At 37.4% G+C, this 12,270-nt stretch overlaps 1 protein-coding gene across 1 annotated transcript; it reads left to right on the top strand.

Moving 5' to 3' along the window:
• Positions 1-229: 229 nt before the first annotated feature.
• LOC310988686 (trypsin) lies at positions 230-9,866 on the top strand (the record flags this gene model as incomplete). The annotated part of the gene is made up of 5 exons (XM_083975371.1): positions 230-293; positions 4,061-4,220; positions 6,752-6,893; positions 7,903-8,169; positions 9,696-9,866. 5 exons carry the CDS (start codon positions 230-232, stop codon positions 9,864-9,866), a joined length of 804 nt encoding a protein of 267 aa, XP_083831497.1.
• Between the last annotated feature and the right edge of the window lie 2,404 nt (positions 9,867-12,270).

Raw genomic sequence — 12,270 nt, 5'->3', positions numbered from 1 at the left:
AAGACAAGGGGGGCCGTGCCGAGCCGAGCCGTGCCGAGCCGTCCTGTCCTGTCCTGTGCTGTGGAAGCTTCAATTATATATCCGACCGGGGACAAGGTGGTGACCATGGAAACGGAAATAAGAACTATAAGAAACCCGAGAGTGCAGGTGTGATGACTTCCCGTTGAGATTAGCAGACAGCTGAAGCCTCTCTTTGTGGGCAGACGACCGCTGCTGCCATTGTCTCACTATGGATCTGCCATCTTTATCTTCACTGCTGTGTGTTCTGCTGCTGGACGTCCTGGCTGTCAACTGTAAGTAAAAATAATATATAATAATAATAAGAAGAAAAAGCTGCTTTTATTTTGAAATGACAAGGTTATTCATTATGAAGCTGTATGTATGTGCTGATAAACCTCTGGGTTTGCAAGGACAGGAAAGTTGAGGCTATTGTCTAACATCCTTAAGAAAAAAAAAAAGTGCATCGTCAGTTTTGGAGTTCATAAACTTGATAAATATTTATATGGCGCAGAATGTTTATCTGATGTGTAATTAGTAACCCCGTCTATTAATTTTTAAATACATCCCTCTCCGCTGTGGCACTGTAAGCACTGATGCTCTCCTGAGGAAGTGTTTTGGCAAAAATAAAGTGTGAGATTAATGGCACAGAGTGAGAATCTAACAGCTTTAAATCATTAAATCACATGAGAAACGTCCAAAGAGGAATATGAGCATGAAGAGAGGCTGTTTTATCTTGTGTAAATGTACTGCAAATACACATGATTGCAGCTTGTTTGAAGAGGCTGACCTTCTATTATAGTATTTTCTAAAACTTTGTATGATAAGTTTTCTCTTTTGCTTTTGAAATGACGAGTTCAGTAAAAGTTTCCATCTGCGTGAAAAGAACTTGAAACCTGACAAAAGACAAAAGATGAAGCCCAACGACAAAAATAACAATAAGTAATTGTGGCCGACGCCCCCTTTTGTGCCTGACAATTATGTCACAAAGACAGAATGAATGAAAGAGGACTCTGTTAATCATCTCTAACAAGATCTAGGTCTAGAATCTAGGATCTGGGATCTGGGGCTCAACACAAGAGATGTCGCAGGAAACTGATAAACTTTTACTTTCCTAATGTATTTTATTTTGAAAATATCGACAAATTACGGGGCAGAAAAGTCTATGTATGTGCAGTTGTGCATGCATTCGTGTGTGTGCAGTAATCATTAAAACCTTGTTATGATATCTAATTCTATACACTTCAAACCTGCATGACACCCAATAGGAGACCCATTGTTAAAGGTTCAATCCCAAGCTCGAGCCTCTTACATAATGCTTTCATGTCCGTATATTATGAGTGTGTGCGTTTATCTGGCTGTATATAGAGTTACCCTTCTGCTCTTTGACACACACCATTGCCGCTTATTATGGCCTCAGGGTCAATGTGGAGGAGAAGCTAAGAGAAGCCATTGTCTCTTCTCTTCTGTGGCTGTAATGGCTCTCGGTCGCTGTTGTTCACTCTCATGCACGAAACTAAACCATCGATCCAGTTCAGCTTCACCAACTACACTGACCTATATTATATAAGTTCTGTTACTGCTACATGGCTAGCATTAGCATTAACAGCTGTTTACAGCACCAGACTTCTTCCCTTGTCTCGCCAACAGCTGGCTGCACTATCACCTGAAGTTAGCAGCATGCTAACCAGCTAGCTCCATCTCTGATATTGATCAATGCACTGCAAAAATTCAAAATCTTTCCAAGAATATTTGTCTTATTTCTTGTCAAAATGTCTAATTTCTAGTCAAAACTAATCTTTTTCCACTTTAAATAAGACTCATCATCTAAAAATTTACTCGTTTTTAGACAGTTTTCAAACTAATTTTCAATTGAAATAAGTAGAAAAATCTGCCAGTGAAAGCAGGTTCTTTGTGCTTGTAATAAGAAAGAAAAACTTGCTCCACTATCAGATTTTTCTACTTATTTCAAGTGAAAATAATATGCTTGAAAAAACTAAAATGTATCTAAAAACAAGCTACTTTTTAATGCGATGAGTCTTATTTTAAGTATAATGAGATTTGTTTTGACTAGAAATGACATTTTAACTAGAAATGAGACAAATATTCTTGAGTTTTTGCAGTGTGCAGCCTCCAAACTGCCCTGAACCTCCTGTAATGTACAAACAACTCTAGCTACAGTAGGAAGCTCCTGTGAAGTGATAATCACATTTGCTACAAACAATAGAGGAAACTTGTGACTAGTTTAAAGCCCTTAAAACCATATTTATGGTGAATTCAATGAGAAAACACATTTACATCAGTCTTGGTTTTCTGACACTTTGCAAAGAGATGTGGTAACAACCTGTAGCACAAAACAAAAACACAATAGAGGGTATGCACATGACGTCACGGTAGTCTGAAGTCGCTGTGGAACGTCCACCGAGTGGCAAAAGACGAGTGGCAGAGCCGCCAAAGTTTAAAAACGAGCAAGTAACGGAGCGATTTCCTCCGAGCCCACACAAGTCTGACATGTCTAGCTTTGCCAGCATGTAAAGCAGCATGACCTAACAGAGCTGCTAAACATCTTGAGGATACGTCTGACTTTGACCGAGTTACATTCAAGATCCTGTTCTCAATGACGGAAAGTAAATTCACTGGAGCGGTCATTGTTTTTCGATCGATCAGCTGTGTTTACAGTTTCAGGTGTCGTAGTTATGATGTTTAGACAGATAAATTAGTCCTCTAACACATCCTACAGTTTGACTGGTCAGAGTTTTTCAGAATAAAAGCAGCTCGTGTTTTAGTGTCGGGAGTCACGGTCAGGACGACAGTAACAGCTGTAATCTCGTCCCTCTGCACAATAACAGTTTCGGGGAGCTGGTTGTCGATTCCTTTTGACATTTGTTTTGATATAAGATATTTTATCCAGTTTATGAGTCCACCGCTCCGCCCGCACGTTGAGGGAGGTTTGTTTTGCCACTCAGTCCGATCGAATGGGGCGTTGCCGGCGACGTAAACGCATACCCTCTATTGATTCAACTCAGTTTTGCTCTGCACTGGTTGTTGGTTTTTATTTGGTAACAAACAGATTCAAAAGGAGGTAGTTAATGGTTATTAATTGAGATAACAGCTTGAAATAGTGTTTTAGGGCAATATAAGATCATAACATTACTTTATTTTGATGCAAAATCTCATGTGGTGCAGTAAAAAGTGCAATATTTTCCTGAAGAAATTAACATTAACAAGCACAAAAATAATAATACTACATCAAAAAGGCACAAAATGGAAATTATTAAATACAAATAATAAGGATTCAAACCACTGCATAAAGAATAACACAAAAAAAATCAAATCAGTGAGATAAAAAGTGTTTTCCCGTGTGTTAACATGAGATCAATAGACTGAATGTGCTTCAGTGCAGCTCGGAGATGAGATTGTTTTTTCATTGATCTTTTAAACCAGAATCGTCTCTGTTGTTGTTTTTTATTGTTGCTCCCCCTGATGCTGCAGCTGTTGTTGTAATCTAATCAAACCACAGCTGTGTGTGTTTGTTCTGTGTGTTATGTAAAGAAATCTTATGGACTGATACAGTATGTGTGTGTGTGTGTGTGTGTGTGTCTCTTTCTTTACACTGCAAAAACTCAAAATCTTTCCAAGAATATTTGTCTTATTTCTTGTCAAAATGTCTCATTTCTAGTCAAAATAATCTCTTTTCACTTAAATTAACTTGTTTTTAGATCATTTTCACTTGTTTCAAACTAATTTTCACTTGAAATAAGTAGAAAATCTGCCAGTGAAAGCAAGTTTTTTGTGCTTGTAATAAGAAAGACTTGAAAACTTGCTCCACTATCAGGTTTTTCCACTTATTTCAAGTGAAAATCTGCTTGAAAGAAGTAAAAAGTGCCTAAAAACAAGCTAAATTTCATGTGACGAGTCTTATTTTGAGTATAATTTGATTTGTTTTGACTAGAAGTGACATTTTGACTAGAAATAAGACAAATATTCTTGGTAAGATTTAGAGTTTTTGCAGTGTAAACCCGATCTGAACTAATCGTTATATTTCCTTCTGTGTGACTTGCAGGTCTGGACGTTGCAAAGGGGCGGATAATCGGAGGATACGCACCAGTTCCACATTCAATCAAGTACATTGTGTCGATACAGACGACGCAGCGTCAGCACATCTGTGGAGGCTCCTTGATAAACAAGTACTGGGCGATCACAGCAGCGCACTGTAACATCGGGTGAGCTGCTGTTATCTCCATTATAATCTATATTATTGTTCATTAAGGCTGTCTCAGTACCAGGAAACTGGCAGAGTGCTATGCTGGTTTAACTGGTACAGTGTAGGCTACTGTTACAGCCAAAAAATAAAAAGGAACTGAGCCATTATTGTCATTAATCACACGTGTGCTACTTTTTCTTTGACACGTTTAATTGTGTGTTGCACGTGTAACTAAAATGTCACACTAGCAATGGCTCCGTATTCATAATAAAAGTCCCAGTGCAATAAGAAGCCTCACACCGAGGCAGCTAAATGGAATTCAGCCGTGATTGATATCAATAATAAAACTGTTGTAAGAGTGAATGTCATAGAAAGCCATAGTCATAGGAACAGAATGGAAAAATCATTCAAACACATTTAGGAGTTGTATTTCCAACCCGTGCGCCAATAAAACCTCCTGTAAGATGAAGATCGACAACAGAAAACGTTCAAACCTTTTTTAAATCTGTGGGTTAGGGGGTTGTGTTGCACGTTGGTTTAACTCCAGGCCAAGATGATGACTTTAAAGGGATAGTTCAACATTTTGGCAAACTGGCCCATTGCCATAATCCCTATAGTCATAGCAGTAGGTTCGTTACCTTTAATTGTCGGTGCAAGCTGTTTTTAGAACGGCGGAGCAGAGCCGGGAGCTGCTCAGAGCTACGCTACGGAGGCTCATTATGGGATTTCTTGGTTTCCCTCATCAAACTCATCAAATACACAATCCAACAACTCCACAACGCTCTGGTGGACAAGTTGTGAGCTGCACATTCACCACGCTATGAGATAATAACACAACGTTACCACACAGAGTTGTTTTAGAGGGAAATACATGCAAAACCACTGATGCACGTTGCCTTCAGGGACAGTTTTTCATCAAGCAGACTCTGTATTTCCCTCTAAACGGCTCTGCTCCGTTCTAAAACAGCTTGCACCGACAATTAAAGGTAACAAACTTACTGTTATGACTATAGGGATTATGGCAATGGGCCAATTTGCCTTTAAATGTTGAACTATCCCTTTAAGATCTCACCAGATTATACAGAGTAGAAGTTGCACAACTTGCATAAAACCTAGATTGCATATTAACTCATTGAGTGCCGCGCTCCTTTCCAAAGTTTTAGTCAAGTGTACCGGCAATTTAGACCATTTTTGACTTTTTATGTAGAGCCATAGTGTATTCTATATTATTGCCACCAACACATACTGTAGCTCAATTGAAAGGTTTACCTTAATGCTTCAAGTGGCCACAAACCGTTTGTTTCTACGTGCCTCTGTTCCTGAGAAAAGTCTAGCTAAACATGGCTGGGTTTCACCAAAATCCCTCCTTTTTTTCTAGAAAAGGAGATAGAGCGTCTTTTATGAAAGGTGCGCTGTTTGTGTCTGTCGCTCTTCTGACACTCGCATTTCTGGATCAAAGGGCTCGTATAAGATAAATATATACAACAATGGTTGTTCTATTCACAAAACCACCAGCGGGGGCGGGGGGGGCGCCACTAAACAACAATAACACAGACGCACCGTGCCGTGTCACAGCTTCTCCCCGCGGAACGTGAGGGTCAGTCGGCCACCGCGGCTCGGGAAGACCGGTCCCGCCGGTGGTCGCGGTCCGTCTGTGGTTCGGGTCGGTGATGCCGGTCTGCTTTGGCCCAGAGACCATCAGATTTTACCGCGGGGGGACTTTGGGGAGGACACGGTGTTGCTCCAGCTGAAGACCGGGCGGACTGTCGGCTGAGAGCTTCCTGTTTCTGCTCCCAGCTGCTGCAGCAGCGCGGGTGAGAGCAGAGCAGCTGCGCTGCATCTGCATGCAGAACTCCGTTTGCAGAAGCCGAGTTATGATAAAAACTTCCAGATCATGAGCTGTCATGTGACTTTGATCGTCATCTATTTCAGTTCTCCTCGTCGTAGAGTCCCCAAATTTACATATAATGTGTATTAAAGTATCTATTTTCATAATTTAAAAAAAAAGCAAAAAACGAAAAATCTCGTTTTTGGCACTCAACGCATGGGAACGAAAAACGAGAAATTACGTGGTTGGCACTTAATGAGTTAAGATAGGATTCACTGATGAGGCTGTGATTAAACCTCACTTGCTAGGTCCCTCAGGTCTAATGCTCATTTGCATTTCCAAAAAGGGTTAATTGGCTGCTTGTTATGTCTTGACGACAAAGTTAATTAAGTTCTCAAAAGGTGAGATTTCAATAAATCAGGTCTATATTCTAAATCGTGACTGTAACTTTGTGATATCACAATGGAGCAGTCCCAAGCCCCGCCCACTTACAGCAGATTCACCATCCAACACCACAGGATTTATGTTAGCAGCTTGAAAGAGGAGATGTAAAAAAGAGAACTGCACTGGGATTGGGTCTTGGTATTTAACACCATGATAAATAAATCTTCCTGTGGATTTGACAACTTAAAATAAAACTGTGGGAAATTGTAAAATATGGGACCTTTAATATTAAAGAGCCGTTTCACAGTGAGGATATCGCCTTGTTTTTATCTCTGCAGGATCAAGTACATGATGATCGTGGCAGGAGACTATTCTCTCACCATCTACGAGGGCACAGAGCAGGAAATCATGCCTCATCTTCTGGTTCCACACCCTGAATACAACGTGACCAGCAACAACAACGACATCATGCTAATAAAGGTACAGTACGCAAAGTACTGGGGTTTTGTTTTCTTGTTTTTTTTACTGATTTCAGATGTTGCTCTGTGACTGAATCAGTGACTCAGATATACTCAGTATAGCCACTGAAAATACATAAATATGACAGTATACCAGTACAATAAAACTATCCAACTAAAGTAAATGTCACTGGTTCTCAAAGTGGAAGGGTTGACAGGGTTCAAGGGGGTCCACAATGTTTTTGAGAAATTTTACCGGTTTCTTCTCAATTTTTCTGTTCTACTTTTTACTATTTTTTAAAGAAATTTTTACCCCTTTTTGTATTATTGTTTGCCCCCCCCCCTTTTTTTTGAGAAATGTTTTTTTTTTCTATAATATTTTGAAATTTTTTACCACTTTTTCTAGAATTCTTGAGTAACTTTAATTTCTTTTTTTTCTTTTTTTACTATTTACTATATACTATTTTTTTTACTTTTACCACTTCTTTTATTGTTGTTTGACTTTTTTATTTTTTTGAAATTTTACCATTTTTCCTTGAATTTTAAAAGTTTCTTCTAAAATTTTTAAAACTTTTTTTTTTTTTTTTTTAGAAATGTTACCACTTTTTCTGAGAAATTTTGCCAGATTTTTCAAAAAAAAAAAAATTGCTAAATTTTACAACTTTTTTCAAAAAATTTTTTTACACTTTTTTGTGAGAATTTTTACCGCTTTTTTATAAAAATGTTTAAACTTTTTTGGAGAAATTTTACCACTTTTTTCCAGAAATTTCTCTATAATCTTTCAAAAAAAGGTACGCCTAATTTAAACGTACATTGATTGTTTGTGTATTTCTGGTGTTTTCTACATAATTTTGTCCAATGGGGGTCTGTGGGCTAATTTGTATATCAATTTTAGGGTCTTTGATATAAAAAAGTTTGAGAACCACCGGCCTATGTGATACAAGTATGAACAGTTTACCACCTAAAAAGCAGTTTACCCACTACAACAACCACTGCTCCTTCACTCACCGCTCTGTCCACCGTGTCTCCAGCTGAGGGCCCCGGTTTACCTGAACAACTACGTGTCCATCGCTCTGCTGCCGCGGCACGACGCCTCCATCGCAGAGGGCCGGATGTGTCGGGTGTCGGGCTGGGGATTCACCAACCCCAGAGGAGGAGAGATCCCCTCCACGCTCCGCACCGTCAAACTCCCCATCGTCTCCACGCAGAACTGCAACAGCAGCAAATCCTTCAACGGCAACATCACAGAGAACATGATCTGTGCTGGTTTCACCGCCGGTGGAAAAGATGCCTGTCAGGTAAGAGGAAGTTTTATAAAAGTTTATAAAAGTTAATACTTTTGTGTTTATGACTTATATAGTAGGTCACATCTGTAGTAGTTTATCCTTTTGAAGTTTGCAGTTAAGAATCTATTACAATAAATCTTGTATACTTTTCTATGTGGAATTTTATTTTCTTCTCATTTGTCATTCTGAAGTACATCTTCCTCTTCTTTAAATTCCACAAAATAAGATTTATAGTGTTCATGTTTTTGGCAAAAAAGGCCAAATGAAATGTAGCCTACATTTGCATTTACTTTTACATTTGATTCTATCTATTGCTTTTATTCTGCTATTACGACTACATCTTGTCAATTTCAACTTTACAGTAATTTGTCTCTCATTTGTTAAACTCATCCCTGGCACTGGCTGTAAAATGTCTAATCATGTATCTCAGGATATGGTGTGTTACTTTTTAAGAAAGTATAAATAACTTTCTGAAACAAATGGCCAGTCTTATTTTTAGTAGCTACACTGCAAGAACTCAGAATCTTTCCAAGAATATTTGTCTTATTTCTTGTCAAAATGTCTAATTTTTAGTCAAAACTAATCTCTTCCCACTTAAAATAAGACTTGTCACCTAAAAAAACAACGTGTTTTTAGATAATTTTCACTTGTTTCAAACTAATTTTCACTTGAAATAAGTAGAAAAATCTGCCAGTGAAAGCAGGTTTTTTGTGCTTGTAATAAGGAAGAAAAACTTGCTCCACTATCAGATTTTTCTACTTATTTCAAGTGAAAATCTGCTTGAAAGAAGTAAAAAGTGTCTAAAAACAAGCTACTTTTTAATGTGATGAGTCGTATAAGACAAATATTCTTGGTAAGATATTTGAGTTTTTGCAGTGTAAATGTAGCCTAACTCAAATGGACACAGTCTTCCTGTTATGGGACTATTTTCAGCCGTGGATGAATACATACAGACAAATAGGTGAAATGCTCGTGTTTAAGTGGCAAAGAGGACACAGATACACTGCAAAAACTCAAAATCTTACCAAGACTATTTGTCTTATTTCTAGTCAAAATGTAATTTCTAGTCAAAACAAATCCCATTATACTTAAAATAAGACTCATCAGATAAAAAGCAGCTTGTTTTTAGACACTTTTTTTTTACTTGTTTCAAGCAGATTTTCACTTGAAATAAGTAGAAAAATCTGATAGTGGAGCAAGTTTTTCTTCCTTATTACGAGCACAAAAAACTTGCTTTCACTGGCAGATTTTTCTACTTATTTCAAGTGAAAATGTGTTTGAAACAAGTGAACATTTTCTAAAAACAAGTTCATTTTTAGGTGATGAGTCTTATTTAAAGTGGGAAGAGATTAGTTTTGACTAGAAATGAGACATTTTGACAAGAAATAAGGCAAATATTCTTGGAAAGATTTTGAGTTTTTGCAGTGTAGATCAAGTCACTGTTGCTTTTTAACACGTTAATTCTTCTTTAGTAAACCATAAACCATAACTTTAAGAAGACTTATGGTTTATTATGTGTTTCTGTCTTCCCGGTTCAGGGCGACTCTGGCGGTCCTCTGGTCTGCGAGGGCCGGGTCTACGGCCTGGTGTCCTGGGGCTACGGCTGCGCTGAGCCCCAGTTCCCTGGCGTCTACACGGCCGTGTCCAAGTACCGCCGGTGGATCGACAACACCATCTTCAGCTACTACAGCCGGTGTGACAAGGATTAGCATCCAGTTACTGAGCTGAAGGAAAAGACACACACACACACACACACGGTGGAAATACTTGAGGTTCTTCATTTTAGCTTAGCATTAGCTTTGATTAAACATGATGTTCTTTTTATTTGATTATACTGTATGTTCATGTGTTAAAGGAATAGTTCAACACATTGGTGAATGTACTTTTTCACTTCATTAACAAGAGAAAAAATAAATTAGAAAAAGCTACGGCTAGTGGAGAGTTAGCTTAGCTTAGCATAACTGGAAACAAAGAGGAGTAAAGAACAAATCCTGCCAATCAGCAACTCAAAAATGTTTAAATCGACACATTAAATCTTTTATATATAGCCTATATATATATATATTTGACACATCACAGGCACAGCATAAAAATATCAATTTCTGGTTATAACATAATGCTAAGCTAGCTCTCCCTCTTCGTTTTCTCATTCAATTCTTCGCAAGACAACAAATAATATGCACGTTTTCCAAGTTGTTAAACTATTCCTTCAGGTTTTCATGCTTATTATTTATCATATTTATCATCTGTTTTGTTTAAAGCATTTCAACAAAAAAAAAAAACCAGGACACATTCACAGGAAACATTTACCACAACACATTTACCACAGCAACAGGAATGAGGTGCCATATTTGATTCAGAGCGTTCAAAGCCTCATGAGGAACTATTTGAAATGCTGTAAGCGAGCAAACGATTAACAACAATAAACCATCTGCTAATCACACAAGCAGCCGGTGGTTGGGCGGCGATGACACAACAACAAGATATCATGCACATTGCACTACAAAACAGTTAGCTACACTGTAAATACAAAAAACACCACTATTATGAAGCTTATGAAGTTTAGTTGTGTTAGACTGAACAGCTTTTCTGAATAAATTACAAACATCTTAAAGTTTTTTTGATTTCTTATGCAAATTCTAACTAAAAACACTCTTAAAACTGCTGGGTCAAAAATAGCCCAATTTGGGGCGATTTTGGCAACTCAGTGCTGAATCAAAAAAGGGACCAAGAAAGAAATTGGTTGTTTAATCCCAGCATGTGGTTGTGTTCAAAGAAACAACAAAAAAAAATGGGTACAAAAAACTACAAGGAAGTTGATTAATAGGTTGTAAATATGTTTATTATTCACTTCTGTATCAAGAAATGTCACATGTAATTAAATCAAAATTGTAATATTTGCATTTGGCAAAAGTGATGTTATTTATGTCTTTAGGGGGTTGTGATAGTGACTTCTTTTTTAAAAACATATCAATTAATCGATGGACTAAGTTTATTCTTTTGAATTGCAAAAACATTCAAATATCCATATTCATACTTTTGTTTAACTTCGATACTTCCAATAAAAAAAAAACATTAATGCATAGAAACTTTATGTCCATCTGAATGTCAATGAACTCACTTTGTTGCAATAATTAAAAGTGTGTGTGTGTGTTGTTTGGGGAGACAGAGCAGCTGCTTTTTAATAAGCCCATTGTTAGTTTTAGGAGCAAAGTGTAATTAGTGGGGTTAGTGGGGTAATTACTGCCAATTTCATGTGGTTTATTTATGAACTGGTCTTGTTGTGAACCCTGGCACTATACGCATCAAGCACCTTAAATGTGTGAGAGTTGAGGAAATGCATGGGATTGGTTTAAAAAGAAATGGAGACTGAAATTGTGCACGTGTGTGTTATAAAACAGCGACATGATGAGCTGGAGTGTGTTCTTGTTTTATACACTTAAAATAAACGACTGATCGTCATATCTTGTTTCTGTCTTTATTTTTTATTTTTCCTTCCGACTTCTTTTGAAGGACGATGTCTCAGCTGAGTCGCAGCTTTGTGGGTTCAGAGAAAAGACTTTTAACAAGTGATCACACAAACACTGCAAAAACTCAATATCTTACCAAGAATATTTGTCTTATTTCTAGTCAAAATGTAATTTCTAGTCAAAATAAATCTCATTATACTTAAAATCAGACTCAAAACATTAAAAAGTAGCTTGTTTCTGGACACTTTTTTACTTCTTTCAAGCAGATTTTCACTTGAAATAAGTAGAAAAATTTAATAGTGGAACAATATCTCAAGGAAATTTAAATCGAATGTAACTGGACTTGGTTATTTGTCTAGGAAGACGTTTCACCTCTCATCCAAAAGGCTTCATCAGTTCATTGGATGAGAGGTGAAACGTCTTCCTAGACAAATAACCAAGTCCAGTAGCATTCGATTGTAAATTCCCTTGAGATAACAATGACCTGGACAAATGAGAATATTCACAGGCGGATAGCGGAACAAGTTTTTCTTTTTTATTACAAGCTCAGAAAACTTGCTTTTCTACTTATTTCAAATGAAAATTTATTTGAAACAAGTGAAAATTATCTAAAAACAAGTTAATTTTTAGGTGATGAGTTTTA

Source organism: Trachurus trachurus (assembly GCF_905171665.1).
Source record: "Trachurus trachurus genome assembly, chromosome: 7".
Lineage (NCBI taxonomy): Eukaryota > Metazoa > Chordata > Actinopteri > Carangiformes > Carangidae > Trachurus > Trachurus trachurus.
This window is presented reverse-complemented; position numbering and strand designations above follow the sequence as displayed.